The sequence below is a fragment of the Prionailurus viverrinus genome, chromosome C1, assembly GCF_022837055.1.
Source record: "Prionailurus viverrinus isolate Anna chromosome C1, UM_Priviv_1.0, whole genome shotgun sequence".
In the NCBI taxonomy this organism is placed as follows: domain Eukaryota; kingdom Metazoa; phylum Chordata; class Mammalia; order Carnivora; family Felidae; genus Prionailurus; species Prionailurus viverrinus.
Window position 1 is genome coordinate 166,818,485 of NC_062568.1, and position 22,632 is coordinate 166,841,116.

The following is a 22,632-nucleotide window of genomic DNA, read 5'->3' on the forward strand; positions in this document are numbered from 1 at the left end:
CGATTTACTCTTTTAGAATCAAGTTGCACAAAGAACCCCTTATACTCTTGCTTGTTCTTTTTAAGAACTAGTTCCTTTTTGTCTCTGATACTCAGTTCATGTATAAACATTATTTGTTTCTGTGTGTGTGTGTGTGTGTGTGTGTGTGTGTAAAGGAAAATGGTGTTTAACAGAACTTCTGACGCATTGGACACCAGGACACCTGGGTTTTACTCATGATACGGTGAGTAACAAAAACTCCCTAACTTTCAGTTTCCATACACATTGATGTAAGTTTTCATAACTGCCAGGCAGAATACCAAAGACCCCTCCGAAGGATCTGAGGATATTGACGGCTGAGTGACTTTACGCCTCGGCCTCGACTGCATCGCTTATAAAATGGGTCTGAAACATTGTCCATAATACCTGTCAGGACCTAGGAGAGGATGAGATAATGCTTGTGAACTGTAAACTATGCAACTGATTGCTACTATAAGACCTGGGGGTAGGGTAGCGATAGAGGGTAGGAAACGCAGCGAGAAAGGCAAGAGGATAGGGGACAAAAGCGAGACGACCTCGCGCGAGACGACCCTACTTTTCAATGCAATCCCTAAGAATTCCCGTCCAGGAGGGCAGCCAGGACGCCCACGGAGGTCTGGCTGGAGGCCGCACCGACCGCGGCCCCTCCCCAGGTGGGGTCGGGCGGGCCGGGGGCGGGGCCCCCGCAGCCCGCAGGTGAGTATCGGTTTTCTTCTCCCGGGCTTTCGGTCCGGAGGAGGCGGGAGCAGCCACCGCTCCCCTGATCCTATCGCGGGCGGCGCAGGGCGGGCTGTGCCTTCCGTGGGACGGTGACGGGGGGCGGGATGTGTCACCCAAATACCAGAGGGTGAGTCGGCCGAACCAGCCGGGCAGGTCGGGCGGAGTATAAGAGCGGGAGGGAGCGGCCAGCGGCAGATGCCCGGAGACTGTCCCAGCTCGGAGCCGGAGCCCCGCGGAGTCCCCAGCGCCTGATCGCCCGCGTCCCGTCTGCGCTCCGCGTCCCCACCATGGCCCGGGAGCCGGGCCTCGCGCTGCCGTCGCTCCCGCTGCCGCTGCTGCTGTTGCTGCTCCTGGCGGCGGCGACCGGCCCTGTGGCCGCGCAGGACAACTGCACGTGCGCCACCAATAAGATGACCCTGTGCCGCGCGGACGGCCCCGGCGGCCGCTGCCAGTGCCGCGCGCTGGGCTCGGGCTTCCCGGTGGACTGCTCCACGCTGACTTCCAAGTGCCTGCTGCTCAAGGCGCGCATGAGCACCCCCAAGAGCGGCCGCGCGCTCGTGCGGCCCAGCGAGCACGCGCTCGTGGACAACGACGGCCTGTATGACCCCGACTGCGACCACGACGGCCGCTTCAAGGCCCGCCAGTGCAACCAGACGTCGGTGTGCTGGTGCGTGAACTCGGTGGGCGTGCGCCGCACGGACAAGGGCGACCTGAGTCTGCGCTGCGACGAGCTGGTGCGCACCCACCACATCCTCATCGACTTGCGCCACCGCCCGGCCGCCCGCGCCTTCAACCATTCGGACCTGGACGCCGAGCTGCGGCGGCTCTTCCGTGAGCGCTACCGGCTGCACCCCAGGTTCGTGGCGGCCGTGCACTACGAGCGGCCCACCATCCAGATCGAGCTCCGGCAGAACGCGTCCGAGAAGGCCCCCGGCGACGTGGACATCGCCGACGCCGCCTACTACTTCGAGAGGGACGTCAAGGGCGAATCGCTGTTCCCGGGTCGCGGCGGCCTCGACGTGCGCGTGCGCGGCGAGCCCCTCCTAGTGGAGCGGACGCTCATCTACTACCTGGACGAGAAGCCCCCAGAGTTCTCCATGAAGCGCCTCACGGCCGGCCTCATCGCCGTCATCGTGGTGGTCGTGGTGGCCCTCGTCGCCGGCGTGGCCGTCCTGGTGATCACCAACCGGAGGAAGTCGGGGAAGTACAAGAAGGTGGAGGTCAAAGAACTGGGGGAGTTGAGAAAGGAACCGAGCTTGTAGGTACCGGCGGGGAAGGGGGGTGTAGGGCGGGGTACCCAGACCAAAGTGAGCCATGCTTCTTGACTCGTGGCCCAAAGGAGACATTTCTCTTTTCCAATTCCTGCCTCTCCCCACCCCATGAAGTCTAATAGATTCTGGGCTCAGGGTCACCTCTTTCTGACTTCTGCCTTCAGAGAAAGCATTTCTAAAATTCCTCCCCTTTGGGTCCAACAAGAAACCTGGCTCGAAGAGTTAAAGTGTGGCGCAGGGTTCTAAGAACCACGTGTCTGTATTACAGTCCAGCGTCGTTTGCAATCGATGTTGAAGGTTTAAATGCGCTTAGGTGGGGGGAACGGCGCTTTTACTATCCAGGGTTAAGTTATTTGATTAGCTCCACTTGTGTCGTGGCCTTCCTGGTGAGAAGAGGATTTCGCCAACTGAGCCCGTGTAGTGTCCTCATTTGCTGTCGTTTGTATTACCGACCACATGTGCTTGTCACCGGGAAAGAAGCCTGTCTCAACTGCCTGAACACATTTGAGATGTCTTTTGAGGGCAGACTCTGCCTCCGAAACTTCGCGTCTGTGCTTCAGCCCGCCCTTATTATAGCTGGTATTAGTAATGTTTCTTTTGTAAAATGTTTGTACATATTTTGTCGTTGATAATGCTAATGTGATTTTTTAAAAACACAAATGTAATAAAATATGGAAAAGGCACAGACCAAAAGATGGGAGTTTGTGAAAACTCGCTCCAGATTTATATCACTTTCAGGTCCTCTCATTTCCCTGGGCTCAGATTTCTCATTTCAAATCCTAACACCTTTTTTATTTTATTTTTTGCAGGAGCAGGCATTTCATTTTGCCTCTCCTGTTTTCCTGAGATGCATTAACAGGCTGGTTTAAATACTGGCTTTTCTAAATAAGATTGGAAGCCTCCCTCAGACTGCATAAGGGTGGGTCTGAAGGAGGCGGCTAAAACGAGCTGCTGTTGTAGGCAAAGGGGACCAGTTTTAGGTTCTCTCAAGAACCTCCAGTGGAGAAATGCGGTAGTTCTTTGAATGCCTGCCCTGCCTCAAGTAGTGGTATTATGTCCATTTAGCCCCTGGCAGTTTACTTAATTGCCAAGTATTGTGGCTCCCAGACAGGTTAAAGGAAGCTTCCAAGTAGTTACAGCTAGTCTGTAGTGGGCCTTACTCTCTGGCCGTGGAAGTGCCGGGGTGGCACGCACCCAGGTTGTTTTCCTAAAATTTCACCAATAATACACTTTAAAAACTTCTGCTTCCTATTAGCTGTAAAAACTGGCAACCTGGCTCCTTCATGCTTACTTCCTCATTTTCACCCCTTCGCATTCATTTATGTGGAGTGTGTTAGAAGGGCACCGTTGGGGAGCCTGCAGGTAAACAAGTTAGGGTAATTACTGGGAAACGGGCAACAATGGGTGTGCACAAAGGAGGGAGTGGTTGCTACCCCTGACAGCAAATAGCTAAATCAGGATTTCAGTTTCTTCCCCTGGAATCCATCTTGCCTCCTCCCACTCCTGCCCTGTGGTTTTCTGCCTGCCCCACAAAGGTTGAAACACAGGTAAGAAATGGGGGAGGTATCTTTCAGCTGCGGCCTTTCCGGCTTGGGGCTGTGGCTGGCGGATCCCTAAATCTGTAAGCACCCTGCTAAGGCGCCGCCCCCCCCCCCCCAAAGTCCTCTCTGGTTCAGATGGGGCTTGGAGGGGGAGGGGGAGGGGGAGAAGATGGATGTTGGCTGGCTTCCTCAAAGTGGAAGGGGCGGGGCCAGAATGGGAACTGTAATAGTGTGAGTGCAGCTTCCCTGAGTCACTGAATAGCCAGCTTAGCTCAAGAGACCATGGCCCCTCAAACCTAGCCCCTCGTTTTACAGAGGGAACAGGCTAGTGACTTCTGGAGATGAATGTTCCCGTGGCACAGCTGGAAACTAGACAGGCTGGCATTCTTTTTACTACAGCAGACTGCCATTGTTTCAAGAGTCACTTCAAAAAACTCACCTGACTGCCTACAAAATAAACAGATTGAGGGTTGAGTGGGCGGCTAAACAAAGGAAAAAGCCCTGAAAATGCCAATTTCTTCATAGACGGTCCCTTCTGGATGATTTCTAAATTTCTGCATTAATTCAGGACTAAGAGTCTTTGCACTTTATTGCACTTAATACTTCACAAAAGCACTTTGTACATGAATCGTCTTTGAGACATGGGCTTCCTGGAAATAGCCCAAGTGATGACAAACCTGAGTTCGAATCCTTCTCCACTAGGCAGGTAAGTAGGTAAGTCCCTTACCTCTCTGCAGTTTCCCTTTGTGTTGCATGAAACTACAGATCTCTTTCATCAATGCCAAGATTAAAGGAAGTAATTGATAAAGTGCCTGGAACAATATGAGCGCTTAGAGTTCAGGGTATCTTAAATTAGCTCCTCTCCTATAGACCTTATCCATTTCACGTGACAGAAAACCAAGGTCCAAAGAGCTTGGGTAGCTCTGAATCACACATCCTCGGTGTGCTAAAGCCAGGGTTGAGAACTTTTGTCTTTGGCTTCCTAGCCCAGGCTGTTCTCCTAGGCACCAAGCGGGTTGAGACACCTTTCTTCTTCACTTGTGTTAAGGAAGAACCCCTCACACGTATGTTTTGAAACTCAGCTTGCATCTGCTGAGGGCAGGAGTATCTAGAACTAGCTATATTCTGGGGTTTAGTCTCTACCTCCAGGAGTTCCCCTCAGAATTCCTCTTCACTGCTGTGTGCACAGGCCTGGGACTGCCCTTGGAAGGAATGTGAGGAGCAGGTGTGGCTCACCAAACAGGTCACGGCTTGTCTTGTGAGCCCTGTGGGAGGCTCATCTGGCTTCCTTGTTTCGGTCCGGGACTTTCTCCACTCTTGCTATTTCCTTAATTGGAGCGATTTTAAAAATCATAGCCTTTTCCCCTGCTCACATATTTTTGGCTTCAGTGTTTTCCAAATAGAATCACCACACGTCAGAGCTGGAAAAAGGATCATTGAATCCGCGACTCCATTTTGCTGATGGAGACATAGAGGCCCAGAGAGGAGAATGGATTTTCCCAAGTCAGGCACATAGTGGCAGCATTACCCTAGAGCGCCAATACTTGGATTTCTATCTTGTCTAGTGTTTGCTCCACTTGTCTCCCTAGTTAGTCTCCTGTTTATTGTTTTCTGGATCATTTCTGTTCTTAAATTGTCGTGTTGTTCTTTAGCTTTTTGGTACCACTTAAATGGGAGAGATACTTTGGTTAGGTGTAAAATGTATGGGATTTGAAGTTATGTGGACTTTTAGACTCCCATTTTTTCTTAGGTGTTTTTTTTTAAGTTATTTATTTATTTTGAAAGAGAGAGAGAGAGCACATGGAAGGAGCAGAGAGAGGGGGAGAGAGAGAGAATCCCAAGCAGGCTCTGCTCTTGAACCCACAAATCGTGAAATCCTGATCTGAGCCGAAGTTGGATGCTTAACTGACTGAGCCAGCCAGGCGCCTTTGTGAAATAGGTAGAGTCTTATCTAATATGCTTGATTTTATAGATTAGATAGAAGAGGGGCGCCTGGCTGGCTCAGTTGGTGGAGCACGCGACTCTTGACCTCAGGGTCTTGAGTTGAAGCTCCACGTTGGGGATAGGTTTACTTAAAAAAAAAAAAAAAGATTAGGGGACGCCTGGGTAACTCAGTTGAGCACTGATTTCGGCTCAGGTCATGATCTTGCGGTCTGTGAGTTCAAGCCCCGCATCAGGCTCTGTGCTGACAGCTCAGAGCCTGGAGCCTGCTTTGGATTCTATGTCTCTCTCTCTCTCTCTCTCTCTCTCTCTCTCTGCCCCTCCCCTGCTTGCACTCTGTCTCTTGTATCTCTCTCAAAAATAAATAAACATTAAAAAAATTTAAAGATTAGATAGAAGACATGAAAAATTGAGTATGTATTTGTAAATGATCACTCTTGTTAGAATGACAGCAAGGCCCCCAAGAACCTGGGGAAAAAATAACTAGAAATGGTTAAGCTCTCTCCAACAATGTGAATAGCACTTCCATTGTACTTTCTTAAGGGGATGTCTCTGTCCCTGGACTTCCACTATTAGGGAGCTAGAACAACCTTGGAAGTCACCTATTTACAAAGGCAGAGCCATGGCCACCTGGTTGGTATATCGGATAAAAGGGCTAGTATCCAAAATCTATAAAGTCACCAAACTCCACACCTGAAAAACAATCCAGTGAAGAAATGGGCAGAAGACATGAATAGACACTTTTATAAAGAAGTGTCTATATAGTGTCTATAAAGTGTCTATAAAGATATCCAGATGGCCGACAGGCACATGAAAAGATGCTCAATGTCACTCCTCACCAGGGAAATACAGATCAAAACCACACTGAGATACCACCTCACGCTGGTCAGAGTGGCTAAAATGAACAAATCAGGAGACTATAGATGCTGGAGAAGATGTGGAGAAACGGGAACCCTCCTGCACTGCTGGTGGGAATGCAAACTGGTGCAGCTGCTCTGGAAAGATGTGGAAGTTGCTCAAAAAATGAAAAATAGATCTACCCTATGACCCAGCAATAGCATGCTAGGAATTTACCCAAGGGATACAGGAGTGCTGAGGCATAAGGGCATTTGTACCCCAATACTTATAGCAGCATTCTCAACAATAGCCAAATTATGGAAAGGGCCTAAATGTCCATCAACTGATGAATGGATAAAGAAGATGTGGTTTATACATACAATGGAATACTACTTGGCAATGAGAAAGAATGAAATCTGGCCTTTTGTAGCAACGTGGATGGAACTGGAGAGTGTTATGCTAACTGAAATAAGTCAGGCAGAGAAAGACAGATACCATTTGTTTTCACTCATATGTGGATCCTGAGAAACTTAACAGAAGACCGGGGGGGGGAAGGGAAAGGGGGAAAAAAGTTACAGAGAGGGAAGGAGGCAAACCATAAGAGACTCTTAAAAACTGAGAACAAACTGAGGGTTGATGGGGGGTGGGAGGGAGGGGAAAGTGGATGATGGGCATTGAGGAGGACACCTGTTGGGTGCCAATTTGACAATAAATTATATACAAAAAAAGAAAAAGCTGCCCTTGCCAAGTGGCCCACCTTTATTATGATATGAGAAGGAAATAAATGTCTTGCTTTTGAAATTATAGGTCTCTATAATAGTCTTTTATTTTACTTTAACATACTCTTTCGCTAGTTTGAGTGGCTGTATTATTATTCGTGTAACTGATGAAAAAATTAAGACACTGAAGGTGAAATTACTTGCCTGTGGTCACAGATCTAGTAAGTGGCACTTCTGGGATTAGAACCGGGCAGATTGGCCCTCAAATCCAGTGTGCTGTACTGCCTCCCAATTTGTAAATTTGCAAGCCAGAGCATATTAGTTTTTGCTAATTTCCTGTGTTGACACACATTCATTATCTGGTAATTCTCCAGGTCAGAAGTCCTATATAAATCTCAGTAGGCTAAAAATTAAGCTGCCTGCAGGGCTGTGGTCCTTTCTGGGGATACCAGGGGAAATTTTATCTTCCGTTTATTCAGGTTGTTGGCAGAATTCATTTCCTTTTCTGTTGTAGATCCCAGATCTCTGCTTTCTTACTGGCAGTGTAAAGTAAGGGCTTTCCCCAGTCTGTAGTGGCAATCCACTTTCCCTGGCTCGTAGTCCCATCCTTCCTCTTTGCAGCAAGCAATGGCAAGCTGAATTCTCACACTACATCCCTCTGACCATTCTTCCACCATGTCTCATCTCTTTCTGGCCGCTTCTGGGCAAGGTTCCCCATTCACGAGGACTTGTGATTAGACTGGGTCTACCCACATAAAGCCAGATTAGATTATCCCATTCTCTAGGTCTCTAACCTTAATCACATCTGCAAAGTCCTTTTTGCCATGTAATGTAACATATTCACGAGTTTGGGGGATTAGGAGTGGGCATCTTTGGTGATGGGGGGCATTATTCTGTCTACCACATAGAAGATGGCCCCCAAATCCATGTGCGTAACCAATATACTATCTTGCCTCTGTGGAATTGTAAGGCAGGGTGCATTTTTGTGTTTAGTTACAGAAGAGCTGTTTCTCCCATGGCCCTCTCCTCCATCCTTTTTTGAACCAAGCCTTTCCAAGGGGAAAAAGGGATTCTGGGGAGTTATTTCTATAACCCACACTGTGTTGTCCAGGGTGCCTGGCAACTAATAAGCTCTCAGGAAAGTGTGTCAAATTGAACTGATACCTATGGCTGCCATTTATTAAGCACATAGGATATGGCAAACACTGCCCTACGGTGTTTTCATCCTGATGCTCTCATTTATTTCTCAGCAACCCCATGAACATGAAGTATGTTTTGCTGTTCCTGTTTTACTGATGAGGAAACTAAAGCAAAAAAAAAAAAAAAAAAAAAAAAAAAAAGACTTTCCAGCAATGACATCGCTGGTAAGGAGTACAGCTAGAGTTCAAATCCAGGGCTCCCCTCCTTAGAGTCTGTGTTTTACCACTACACCCTACCTCATGACACTGCAGGGTAGAGACCCACACTCCATGCCAAGTAGTGAAGACGCTTAGTCTCAGGGACCTAGATAGAATCCCTGGACTGTTTGGGAACATAATTGATTTCTTTTACAACCAATAGAGAACCCTGGTGGACATCTTCCAGCTGTAATTTCCCTCCTGAAACCATTCTGTCTTTGCTAAATACCACTAGATGTTTCTTGATTGCTTTTTTTTATGACAGTCTTCAGGACGGAATTGTCGGGAGGGTGGGAGGGGGAGGGGGCTGGGCCCATTCACTTCTAGGGTACACTGAAGGCAGGAGAGCTGCCTCCCCAGGTCCCACATAGCCATATGTCCTTGATTTAGGGGGAAATTCACGTCCACGCTGTGCAAGGAGGCCAAACCGAGATGGGTGAGAAGGGAAAGAAAAAAGATACGCAGTGATGGTTTGAACACATTAACAGCAGGCAGCTTACCAATGCATGGCATCATGTCTCCTTGAAAAAGACAGAGACACCAATCCCTTGGCTGGTTCATGCTAATCCTCAGAAGGCTTGTGCACTCAGGGCTCCCACACTGCATGTGACTCAGTCTCCTTAGTACTACCCACTACTCTCAAATCCCTTGTTAGCTGATGCTCTTTGAGGGAATGTTCTGTCCACCCAACTATTTTGATGGGAAGCACATTATTATCTGCCATTGAACCACAATGTGATATAGAAGGTATCAACTAGGTCAGCAAGTTTATACTTTATGTCTTGGTTTTCTCTTTTCAGCTAGGTGATCTTAAATGTGGTAGTTCACCTCCCTGAACCTCACATTGGCATCATCAAATGGGTCTGATAATATCTACTGATTCTACCTCACAGAGCTCTTGTCTTCTGATCTTGCCTAAATAAGCTTGACTGAATGGCCAGTTTGCCTGGTTCTGGGTATACCTGCAGTGTAGACACCCTGAGTGACTGTAGGTGGTTATCCTGAAGCAGTCCCAAGTTGGACAACCTGTGTCTTTAAGGATGCTGAGGGTAGATCACTCGTTCATTCCTTCAAGTATTTTTTGTCTTATTTTAAGTCAGATATTGTGCTAATTGGGGGAATATATCATGAATTGAACAGATTTGGTTTCTCTGGTGTTCATTTGTCAGTTTTTTTTTTTTTAAATTTTTTTTTTTCAACGTTTTTTTTAATTTTTATTTTTGGGACAGAGAGAGACAGAGCATGAATGGCGGAGGGGCAGAGAGAGAGGGAGACACAGAATCGGAAACAGGCTCCAGGCTCCGAGCCATCAGCCCAGAGCCTGATGCGGCGCTCGAACTCACGGACCGCGAGATCGTGACCTGGCTGAAGTCGGACGCTTAACCGACTGCGCCACCCAGGCGCCCCTTTTTTTTTTTAATCCAACTTACCTGGCATCCCCACAACCTTCTTAAATGGGGGAAGCACCTCATTTTGTGAATCTTAGTGGGAGGCCTGATGACCCTGTTCCCTGGCTGGTGGGATATGGCATGTGACCAGGCACAGCCATTGAACCTTCCTGCCTTGGACACTGATCTAAAGGACATGAAGGTACATCAGGCCACCTGCTCAATTACTCCCAGCAATGTGTACAGCTGTTCCATGGCTGCCGTGTACCCCCACTGGTAGCAGCATCAGTGGGGCATTTCCATCAGACTGTCTCATTGCTTGACCTTGGCCATGTTCCTACTGTCCAGCGAACCTTAGTTGCTTACCATTTTCTGAATCTGGTTCTCCAGTCTTCCCATTGACTCTGTGAACTTACTCATATCCTCCCAATAATTTTTTTTTCATTAAATTTAACTAGAATCAGTTTCTTAGCACCTGGCCGGTTAGCTCAGTTGGGTAGAGCATGTTGCTATTAAAATGTCTCTGTTGCTTACAACCAACAATCTGACTGGTAGAGTTCTTGCCTTTGTGGAACTTAAAGGCAAGGGGCAAAGATACTTATTAACTCCACAATCACATAAGTAAGGGCACAATTTAAAAATGAGGTAAGTGTTGTAAAGAAAACGAGCATGTATAGAATTCTGACCTAGTCTTAGCAAGAGTCACATTCTTAAGGAATTGACATTTAATCTGAGATGCAAGGTACAGTAGATGCTATTTGTGAGTGAGGAGAAGCATTTTGGTAGGAAAGAACAGCATGTGCAAGGGTCCTGGAGCACAGGGAGTGTGGTTTAGCACAGGGAGTACCTGAGAGTAGTACAGCATGGCTAGAATATAGATAACAAGGGGAGGGTGGTAATTCATGAGGCCGGAGATGTAGGCTGAGGACAGACTATCGAAGGCCTTTCAAGCTTATTAAATATTTTCACCTTTGTGCAAATTAGCAAAGGGCATGCCCTCTGTGCACACATAAAATGGCATCCTTTCTAGTTGAACTAAACCCTGCCATGCAAGGACTGGCATATGGGCTGGTGAGAACGTTTGCATGGAGAAAAAGGGGCCCCCTCCTCCCTAATGACACAGCTTCACCCCAGACAAGAGCATAGGGAAATATGCACCAGACAAGAGCATAGGGAAATTGTTGAAAAAATATTTTTCAGGGGATGACATAGTCATATTGTGTTCTAAAAAGATCACTGGCTGGAGTACGGAGAACAGACTAAAAAGGAGAGAGTAGAGGAAAGGAAACAACAGAAGACGAGAAAAAAAGAATCTCAGAGAGATAAAGATAGTTTGGCCTGAGAGCAGGTGTATAGGATGGTGGGGGTGATGGACAGAAGTGGGTGTTTTGGAGGGATACTTAGGATACAGAATCAGTAGGACTTGGGAATGGATTCAGATATAGGGGTGGTAAGGAGGAGAGAGGTATCAAGAATGGTTCCCAGGTTTCTGTCCTTTGTGACTGGTTGGTGGTACCATTTGTTCCCTGTGGCAGAGACACAGTGAGAACATCTTTGGTGGGAGTGAATTGGTGAGGATCGTTTTCAGACATATTGGGTTCAGCCCAGGCATTGGATATAGATGTCTGGTGTTTTATGGGCGGGAGCTGGGAATTCTGGAAGCACCGGCATATAGGTTTTGAAAGGCACTGGTAGTGGTACTTAAAACCACAAACACGGATGCCGTTGCCTAGGGAAAGGTAAAAGACTGAAAAGGGAAAAGAACTAGCACTGTGCCTCCAAACACCCCAGCTCTTCAGGGGCAGAAAGAGGAGAATGAGATGTAGAAGGAAACGAGGAAGGATCAAAACTAGAAATGGAGACAGAAGGACAAGCCCAGATTGGCACCAGGAGACAAGGCCATGTCAGAGGTTGGGGGCCACTGACCCGTGGAGGGGGAGGGTGTTGGTAGGAGCAGAGCCCCAGACCGAGAGACTTGAGTGTCTGCCATTTGTGATTATCGTCCATCCACTGCCTGCTGTTTAGGGGCAACCATCTGAGAACAGGGTGGGAGGGTTGGAGTAGGCAGTTCAAGTGACCAATCTGTAAGAGTCCTGTAGGAAGGCAGGTGGCTGAGACGTCTGGGTCCAACTTCTGGCAAAGCTGCTTGTCAGTGTGTGATCTTGGATCTGGGTACTTACACTCCTCATGCCTCAGTTTCCTCACTTGTAAAATGGGGACACTAGTATACTAGTATATACTAGTATATACTAGTATATACTAGTATACTCCTCAAAGGGTTGGTGAGATAAGTAAATACGCTAGTACATGTGAGTACTTAAGCTAGTGCCTGCCACACTGTGAGCTCTCATAAATGTTAGCTAATGTTAATAGTTCCTTTAAACTTGAATACACAGTGTCCAATGCAAGTTCATGAAAGAAAGAGCTGTTTCTTTTTATTTATTCACCTCTGCATTTTCAAATTCTAGCACAGTTCGTGGAACATAGCAGGTGCTCAGTATTTAATGCTCAATAATTAATACTGATTAAATGGCTGGATAGATGAGGTGGGTATAGATGTTCCCCCAAATGGCTAGTTCTGGCCTTCGACATCAGGGATTAACCATTCAAGGAGGTAAATTTCATATGCTTCTTCCCGTATCTCACCACTCAAAATAATATTCAGTCGCAAAAGGAAGAGAAAGAAAGCCACTTAGAACTCCATGAAGGTTTTGTTAATGAAAAGCAATATGGAATGCATTTGAATAATTTATGAGTGGAACAAATACAAAATAATAAGCAAGGAAAATACAGCACAAAATAATATGCAAAAAGTTAATAGTTTTACTATATAAAGAACTGAGGCAAATTGATTAGAAAAACAATGATCTAATCAAGGCCTTAGCTAGGTACCTTTGTGCAAATTAAAAAGGGCTCCCCTCTCTGGGCAGATAAATTAGAAAAAGACACCCCATGTAGTTGGGCCCAGTCTTGTAGTGCAGGCTTGCCAAGTACACAAGTATGCAGGAGCCTTTGTAAGAAGGAAAAAGTGTCCCTCAGTTGAGGGTGCACAGGTAGGTAGATGATTGGAGTCAGACTTGATTTTAGCCACTGCACCCTGTTTGTCTTGGTGCAGTTCATACACAGAACAACCTTATGAGATGGTCCTGACTTCAGTAGGAAATGGGCAACGGTCCTGAATAGACAATTCCGGAAGAAGAACTAGAAATGATAATAACCATCTTTTTTTGTTTGTTTGTTTCTTGAGTTTTATATATTTAAGTAATCTCTACACCGAACGTGGGGATTCGAACTCAAGGCCCTGAGATCAAGAGTCACATGCTCCTCCGACGAAGCCAGCCAGGTGCCCCGATTATAAACATCTTTTAAAGATATATCTAACATCACCAGTAATTACCGCACTTCAAAGCAAAGTGGGATAAAAATTCTTCTCTGTGAAATTGATTCAACGGGTCTTATTCAGTGCTGGTGAGGGACGTGTTCATTGTATAACCTTTCTGGAAAACAAGCTGGTAATATCCACCAAGGACCTTAAAAGTGTTTATTTTCTTTGATTTCCTAATTCCATGTCAAGGAATTTATGTTGGGGAGATAAATAGTGATGCACACAAAGGTTCACAGATAAGATGTGTCTCCTGCAGCAGAAAACTTATAATAACAAAACGCTGAAAGGAGCCCAAATATCCAACAGCAGGGGGATGGTCATACAGGTCCACAACTCCTCGAGAGAATGTTGCCCAATTCAGAATCTTGGGTTTTTAGGAGAACTTGGTACATGTTATCTAGCCCCCTCAGTAGGGTCTGCGGCAGCATCCTCAATAGAGACAGGTTTCTGCCATGAAACTTATTTATAGTCACACTAATTGGTATAAATAGACCGTAAATAGCCGTAGGCCACTTCAGGTCAGCTTTACTGCCACATGAGCTGGCACCAAACGTTCAAAACAGCATTTGGTTTTCAGAGCAATTTGGATTTGAAGATAAGGAATTGTGGATCTGTACAAATTATAGTATAACCCTTGAGGACTTTCTAATATGGGGCCGGGGAAGAAAAACAAAATTATATAATGATCCCACTCTGTTTTATTTAATTAAAAAAAAATTTTTTTAATGTGTATTTATTTATTTTTTTTTTTTATTTTTTTTTTTCAATGTTTATTTATTTTGGGACAGAGAGAGACAGAGCATGAACGGGGGAGGGGCAGAGAGAGAGGGAGACACAGAATCGGAAGCAGGCTCCAGGCTCTGAGCCATCAGCCCAGAGCCCGACGCGGGGCTCGAACTCACGGACCGCGAGATCGTGACCTGGCTGAAGTCGGACGCTTAACCGACTGCGCCACCCAGGCGCCCCTAATGTGTATTTATTTTTGAGAGAAAGAGAGGGAAATACAGAATCCGAAGCAGGCTCCAGGCTCTGACAGCACAGAGCCCAGCGCGGGGCTGGAACCCGCGAACCATGGGATCATGACCTGAGCCAAAGTCAGACACTCAAGTCACTGAACCACCCAGTGCCCCCCACTCCATTTTAAAAAACAAAAATGGAATTTGTTACTTTATATGCACAATTTGCTGTTTTACATCAAAGCTGACCATAACTGCTTTCCTTTTCCTTTTTTCCTTCTTTTTTTTTTTTTTTTTTAATTTTTATCAGGGTCGGGATCAATCTTTGCTCACTCAGTTTTCTTTGAACAGCCGCTGAGGCAGAAGAAAGGGAAGTCCTCCCTGGCCCCAGGCCTTTAGTGGAAGCCACGAATGGGCCTTTGGATATGCAAAGGAAGGGCCCTTGCTTGGGGGAGGAGCAAAATAACCTAAATTGCTTTGCATCCAGAAGGGAGAAGGAATTTTTTGGCAGTGGGTGGATGCTGGGGGGGGGGGGGGGGGAGGGGGGGGAGGTTATGGGGGGGGGAGGGGGGGGAGGTTATGGGGGTGGGGGCAGAGAAAGGATCCCTTGGCCAGGGGTTGGAGCCTCTATTAGTTTCCTGGAGCTGCCAGGATTAAGCACAACAAATTTGGTGGCTTCAAATAACAGAAAACAATTATTTCTCATAGCTTTGGAGGCTTGAAGTTCAGAGTCAAGGTGTCAGCAGGGTGGTGTTCTCTCTGAAGGCTCTAGGAAAGCATTCTCTAGCTTGCTGTGGTTGCCAGCAGTCCTCGGTATTCCCTGGCCTGTGGCACCAAAATTGCAACCTCGGCCTCCTTCCCAAGGGGGTCCTTCCCCAATTTCCCTCTTCTTGTAAAACACCAGTCATTGGATTAGGACCCACGCTAATCTAGTGAAACTTCATCTTGACTTGATTACATCTGCAAAGACCCTTTTCCCTAATAAGGTCACATTCACGGTTTCTAGGTGACGTGATTTTGCGGGGTTGGGGGGGGATACTATTTAACCCAGCACAGAACCCCTAGTGTGTGACTTGACTGAGAAAAGGGAATTCTAATATTCCATTTTTTTAAAAGGCTATTTCTGCTGAATGAATGAATGAATGAATGATGCATATGGACCTGTGATGTAAATTTCCTCCTTGCCTTTACTGCCAAATTTTCAGTACAAATTGGCCGTGAAAGTGTGCTGTATGGGCAGTGTCATTTGTGTGGAAATCAAGAAGGAAAAGGCATTTCTTTGTTTCTGCGGGGTAAAGGACCATGAGAAGTGAAATCAGGAACCCCAGAGGAGCATAAGGTAAGAGCAGGAGGATCCTTGGGGGTAAGAGCCAGGATCTGAGCTGGTGTCTGGTTATGGATGCACACAGAAATAAAATGCAAATATTCATTCATGGGGATAATAGAGCTTTCTGTTGTCTCCAGCTATGCTTTTATGTATTTCCTAAGTTTTCCACAATGATTATAACTGGTTTTAATAATCAAGGAAAAAATGCAGAAATTATTTAAAAGAAGGGCAGTTTGTGGTGCTGTATTATTTAGACTTTAACTCAGATCTTCAGAAAATGCTTAAAGAACTGGCAAACTGGGTTCTTCCTTTATTTAGTCTAATCAGACCACTAAATACTATTAAAGCAATAATTTTCATCCTTCATGAGTATATTTATCCTCTTCTAATTATTCTCTTTGATCAGCCTGGGGAGTTTAAAAATATATTATTATTATTTCATTAAGAAATCCTAAGTAAAAGCAATTACTGGCTTATATACTAAAAATTAATCAGGACATATTAAACAACTATCTAGTAGCCACACAGAAATAGTTAGGCTTGGTCATTGTTTATTTTACTATACTTTTCAGAAAACAAATGAATATTCTAAGTTGTGAGTGACTAGACATTAGCCACTGACTATATTTCATGACTATGTTGCATTAGTGATTTGGGGACAGGAGGATCAATACAAAGGCAATTGCAATAATGTGGGATGATTATTATGAGAAAGGAGGACGGGGCTATGACAACATCCATTAGGGAAAACTGATGGAATCTGGGGTGGAGGTGGGTATCAGTTTAGGGAAGATCTGCTTGAGGAAGTTCTACTTGAACTGAGACCTGGGGATAAATAGGGATTTGTCAGGTATGAGAACAAGAGGGAGGGACAATGGATGGAGAGAGACAGCAGATGTGCAACACTGGAGTGTATCAGCAAGGACTGTTCCAGTTGCAAGTGTTAACAACTCAAACTAGTGTAAGCAAAAGAAATTTGTTGACTCGTAACTGGAAAGTGAGAAGGGGAGATGTTAGCTTCAGGTATGGCTGGATCCAAGGGCTCAACTAATGTCAGGTTTCTATTTCTCTCTTCATATCTTTATTCTGCTTCTGGGTTGGCTTTGTTTTTTAGGCCAGCTTTGTCCACATCATGGGCAAGATGGCCACCAATCGTTCCAGTCCTATATTCTCCTAATTTAAGGGCCCCAAAGGAAAGTTATCTCCTTTAACTTTCCTTTGGAAATAGAATTGTTGTAGTTGTTAATTAAGCTGAGGATATTTATTTATAAATAAAGAGAGCATGTGAGTGGGGAAGTGGGGCAGAGGAAGAGAGACAACCTTTTTTTTTTTTTTAATTTTTTTTTTAATGTTTATTATTGAGAGACAGAGAGAGACAGAGCATGAGCAGGGGAGGGGCAGAGAGAGAGGGAGACACAGAATCCGAAGCAGGCTCCAGGCTCTAAGCTGTCAGCACAGAGCCCGACGCGGGGCTCGAACTCACAAACTGCGAGATCATGACCTCACAAACTGCGAGATCATGACCTGAGCCGAAGTCGGTCACTTAACCAACTGAGCCACCCAGGCACCCCGGAAGAGATCTCACGCCCCTGAGATCATGACCTGAGCTAAAATCAAGAGTTGGATGCTTAACCAACTGAGCTACCCAGGCGCCCCTAAGCTGAAGATCTTGAGAGGCCATCATTCTGGACTTAGGGTGGGCCCCCAATTTAATGACCGGTGGGTGTCCTTATAAAAAGAGAGGACTCACAGAAACCCAGAGCAGATCATGACATGGAGACAGGGGCAGAGATTGGAGTCATGGATCTACAAGTCAAGGAGCTCACTTGTATGGAAGCATGTTAGTGATTTTGTTCTGGGATTTAGAGTGGGCCAACCTGGGTCTCAGAGCCACCACTTATAGTCTTAGTAGGAATGACATGAGCACAAAATGCTCCTGGTGCACAGAAAAGTGGGACAAGTCACCAGGCCTGGTGCAGATGCATACAAGACTTGCCAGAGTGGGCGACTACTGCCCTGTGTTTTGAAGAATAAATTAGCCAGGCGACAGTAGAAAAGGCATTTGTAGCAAGCAGATGCTACTGGTGCCCACTCATACCTACTGGCATGTTGGTGCCTGGCCCATATTTCTGCACATGCTGGTTCAGCTTGCAGCTGTCAGCGACTGAATCCCTTTGCTGGAGGCTTTTTCTGAGCTTCCAGGAGCACATGAAGGAGGCTGGAAGTGCTAGAGAATTAATCATCCCCAGGACAGCCCTCAACCAATGAGTAGCTGGAGTTAGTGGATAAATAGACCAGCAACTTCATCCCTCTGTTTGGAAACTCTGAGGTGTGTGTTACACGGTCTTCCCACATTCATCAGAAGGACTCTCTCCATCTGCCCCCAGTTGTAACTCGTTTGTTAATGCATCATTTATTGGCTTCCTTTCCTTCCCTGTCTCACTTCTCTGCTCCCCAACTGGTGCTGCCTGGGATCACTTCCCAAATGAATGATTGCATCTGATTCCTTGTCTCAGGGTGTCCTTCTGAAGGAACACCAAATTAGTCTTCCACACAGAAAACATGGCATGTGCAAGAGCCTGGGAACGTAAGTGTGGAAATCTCATGACACATTTAAGTGATTGTCCAAATTATTTGAGAATCTGCTGTCCTGGTCTTTTGGCCTACTGTGTGGACTCGCCTGGGGCTTAGAAGTAAGTGGGTACCATGTTGCAATGACTCCTGTTTTATTTTGAGAGTTGTTGGAGTTTAGAATAGCAGGGGATTGTTAGTTTTCCCTGGACTCTCCAGACAAACACAGTGCCGGGCACGCAGTGTGCATTCCGTAAGTGATTTTGAATTAGTGAACTTGTTTATTTTATTGAAATTAGTGTATTAAAAAATTCCAGTGCCTACTGTATAATGCATGTTCAATAAACGTTTGTTGAACAGAATCTAAGGACATCGGGAAGTCAGACTTTCTTTGAACAGGTGTTGTGCCACCTAGTGGTGAGTTTGAGGAGGGGGGACTTTGCAGGCACTGGTCTTGTGCTCTAGAATTTCGGGGACTTTGATTTTAGTAAGGGTTCAAGGTTGTAAGCTGAGATATTTGTAACAGCAAAATGACAGGGATAGCTTAAATGTCGAGGGACAGCGGGGTGATAAATTAAATGATGCAATATCATTTCCATAGAACACCATGCAGTGATTAAAATGGATTAAGGTGATCTATATACGTTGGTCAGAACTTTTTCCAAGACCTGTTGTTCAAGTGATAAACTGGAAGGCACAGAGAATACATATAATATGATGTCATTATATTAAAAAAAAAACAACACGAAAATTCATCCTGTATCTTTGGTTGTTCAAGAGGTGGGCTCAGCAACAGATTGGGTGGGTGACAAGATGGTTTTTAAGTCCCTTCCAGTTCGGAGATTTTATAATCCTAAGGAGTCAAAGTTTATAGTTCCTTTAAAAAATATACTGCTTTGACCCATATAAGAAGACTATAAAACTTTATGGAGGGACATAAAAGAAGACCTGGGTAAATGGAGACACATGTCAAGTTTCCTGGATTGATAGAGTCAACCTTGCAAAAGAATAAAATTCCTCAAAATTAATCTAAGTTTGTTTATTTATTAGAACATTTTTTAACGTTTATTCATATTTTGAGAGACAGAGCCTAAGTGGGGGAGGGAGAGAGAGAGAGGGAGACACAGAATCTGAAGCAGGCTCCAGGCTCTGAGCTGTCAGCAGAGCCCGACGCGGGGCTTGAACTCACAAACCTTGAGATCGTGACCTGAGCAAAGTCAGATGCTCAACCCACTGAGCCACCCAGGTGCCCCTTAATTAATCTAAGTTTAAAAACAGCAATAACAGAATTAAAGTCCCAGTGCATTTTTTTGGTGGGGAGGACTTGAAAAGTTATTCCAAAAGTCCATCCTGAAGGTCAAGTGTATTAGGAAGAGCCAGAAAATATTTGAAAATAAAATCCGTACTGTAAAATTAGAACCACGCACTACTGCCAGAACAGACAGACAAAGGAACAAAAGAGAAAAGCCCAGAAGCAGAGGATTTAGTATATACCAAAAGTGACGCTTCAAATCAGTCAGGACAAGATGGGTTATTCAGTAAACTGTTGGGACAGCAGTTACCTTGGTGATCCTCCCATGGGCACAGCACCTGCATGTGTCTTTTGTAAAAGCTCCACTGGCCTGATAATTCAGAAAATATTGTAGGTTATATTCTTCTGTCTGATCTTGTACTGAAATGAATTCCTGATGAAGATTTAAGAGAGAACAAACTCAAATACCAGAAGAAAATATTGGTAAACATATAATCTTGGGTTTGAGACAGACGGTAAATAAATCTCGAAGGCAGAAACCACCATGAGAAGTCAGAGAGATTTGTTTATACCAAAAATTTTTTGAAGTACATATATCCGCATACACGAATTAACTAAGTTGAAAGACAGATGCCAAGCAGGGGAAATGTTTATTACGTAAACGGCAGACAATTCTTAACTATGCAAAGTACTTTTGTAAGACCATAAGATAATAAGGAATATTTTATAGAAAAATGGGTTGAGGGCATGGACAGGAGATTTGCCAAAGAAGAAATCCGAAAAGCATATAAGCATGGAAAAATGTTTACATGGGTAAGAATCAGAGGACTGCACATTAAAAGGACAGCGAGAAACCTTTCATTCTATCCAAGTTTTAAATACTTAATTTTAATCTTGACTTCCAAGAGAGTGGCATATCCGAATGTTAACAGTGATTAATTATCTTTGGGTAGTGGGTTAAGGGTACTTTTCTCTTTTTTGTTTCATTTTTCTTGGTATGAATAGTTTTCTTTTGGGGCGCCTGGTTGGTTCAGTCGGTGAAGTGTCCGACTTCGGCTCAGGTCATGATCTCCTGGTTTATGGGTTCGAGCCCCGTGTCAGGCTCTGTGCTGACAGCTCAGAGCCTGGAGCCTGTTTCGGAATCTGTGTCTCCCTCTCTCTGCCCCTCCCCCACTTGTGCTCTGGCTCTCTCTCAAAAATAAATATTTAAAAAATGGTTTACTTTTGCAATAAAGGAGTAATAGTTTGTGCTGACTCTTAGAAAAGTGCTCAACTGGAATCTCTGGAAAACTCATCCCAGGGTAGCGAGCAAGGTTGTGTCCAAGCTGTGGCCTTGGAGTTGTTGACCCCCATTGTATCATCTAGGCTTCAGCTTCAGGACCTGGGTCCAGGTGGCTGCTGGTTAGACAAGAGGAATGAGGTGAAGGCAGGGAGACCACTCAATGAGCTAGAGCATAACAATTCAGGTTGCAATAACACACTAGAACTTGGTGTGACCACTGTTTTCAAGCCAAAAAAAAAAAAAAAAAGGAAAAGAAATTAAAGACATGTCTGTTCATGTTCTGTGGGAAGAAAGGCTGGGCTGAGAGAAGAAAGTAAAGTCAGTCAAGCCCATGGATGAAGAAAATGCTGAGCTACTTTTTGTTGGAGTAGAACAGGCAGTTGTCTATATTGCTGCAGTTGTCTATGTTGGGTGACTTCAGACCCAGAACCAGTCATTTCCAACATCTGGAACAGTCATGCCTGGCACATGTTCAAGAAAAATGAAAGGCCACTTCAGTCAAGGAACCACCTGTCCATTACAGCCTACCAAACTTGTGACCCTTCTCAAGTCCTGTGGCCATCTTGTGTGGCTCTCAACTTGAACTGAGATCAGCAGAGTTGTGCTATCTGTTGAGCTCTTTCTGTCTACACCCGGTTCTAAAACAAGCCAAGCCTCACAATTCTTCGGAGTTACTCAGTATTCAGCTTCTGGTACTTCCTCTGGGAGGTATAAATGAAAGTCTTTCTGTATCCAAGCAGCTTCCACTTCTGGAGAAAACCCGAGTTACCTTGGGTTGGGTTCCCTGGAAACAGACTCTGAGTCTCTGTGTTCAGGGTTTTTGGGGTGCAGTGGAGGGGTCCTCAGGGACAACACCTATAAGTGAATAAGGGACAGAGGCCTGGGCAGAGGGAGAAGTGGTTCTTCTTACCAATCCTAGGGAGAGCTCTGGAGCTGGGGTGGCCTTATGGGGTTGTCCTCAGTTAAGGCACAGGGGCCAGGCCTTTATATCTCCTAAATTAATCAGTCACTGCGGGCGCTTGGGTGTCTCAGTCAGTTAACATCCAACTCATGATTTCGGCTCAGGTCATGATCCCATCCAGGGTGGGATGACACTGGGCTCCACAGTGTGGAGCAGGCTGAGTATGGAGCCTGCTTGAGATTCTCTCTCTCTCTCTCTCTCTCTCTCTCTCTCACACAACACACACACACACACTCAAATAGGAAAGGAAAAATTAAAACAAATAAAAATAAAAAACATCAGTCACTGAATGCATGCTGTTTCCTGGGGTGAAGGCATATTCTTTGATGAGGCCGGTTATATCAACCTCAGTCAAGGGAAGTCTCCAGGGAAGAAGGCAGCTGAATTGCCCTAGCAGACTGTAGGGGAAGAAAAGAGGTCCTGAGGGAAGTGAGCTTGCTCGAAGGATTTATTGTGTGGAATCAAAAGGTCAGACAGAGGGTTATGCTCCACAGGAGGTCCAAAGGACAGGCCATACTCAATGGCAATGGGAAATGCACTAGTGAGAGAAATACCAGCATCACTAAGAAGTTCAGAGGGGGCTAGGGTAGTCTCTAGGGTAATGATAGCATCCTGAAGCGATAGAAGCTAGGTGGTGACTTTAACCACCAGAAGCCTGGAGGCCGTAATTACTATAATAGCTGGCAAGTTAAGAGGGGCTGCATGGGTACTTGACCCTCAGGTGCTGTGAAGGTATTTAATAATAGTACAAGGTGTCCATAGGGGAAAAATAGATGGGCAGCCAATAAGGTGCTGCTTGATATCTATAACCAGAAGAAGGCAAGAATGGCAGAAGAGGGGTCTGAGGGTGGTTGCCTTAATACAAAAGTCGCACTTCCTGTACAGTTCTCAGATCTGAGTCAATCTTCAGACCTGGACCACAGAATCCATTGACTGAGAAGAATCCATTCCCTAAGAAGAAGAACCCTGCAACACAGAAACAGATATTACTGCAATGATTACTCTGTGGCCTATGGCCATTTTCACAGCCAACTATATGTTAGGGAAAGAGAGGTACCCAGAAATT

The 22,632-nt window shown here is 45.5% G+C and overlaps 2 protein-coding genes across 2 annotated transcripts in view; both read left to right on the plus strand.

The window, feature by feature from the left end:
• Positions 1-877: 877 nt before the first annotated feature.
• TACSTD2 (tumor associated calcium signal transducer 2) lies at positions 878-2,702 on the plus strand. Its single transcript, XM_047870710.1, has one exon. It carries the CDS (start codon positions 1,026-1,028, stop codon positions 1,998-2,000), a length of 975 nt encoding a protein of 324 aa, XP_047726666.1. The 5' UTR covers positions 878-1,025; the 3' UTR covers positions 2,001-2,702.
• Positions 2,703-3,502: 800 nt separating this feature from the next.
• OMA1 (OMA1 zinc metallopeptidase) overlaps positions 3,503-22,632 on the plus strand; it is a 99,606-nt gene continuing 80,476 nt past the window's right edge. The window contains exon 1 of the mRNA XM_047870705.1: positions 3,503-3,556. The gene's annotated coding sequence lies outside the window, so the exon portion shown is untranslated. The remainder of the gene's footprint in view (positions 3,557-22,632) is intronic.

Excerpts from the sequence above, each read along its gene's own strand:
- TACSTD2 (XM_047870710.1), top strand. The coding sequence starts at position 1,026 with ATGGCCCGGGAGCCGGGCCTCGCGCTGCCGTCGCTCCCGCTGCCGCTG.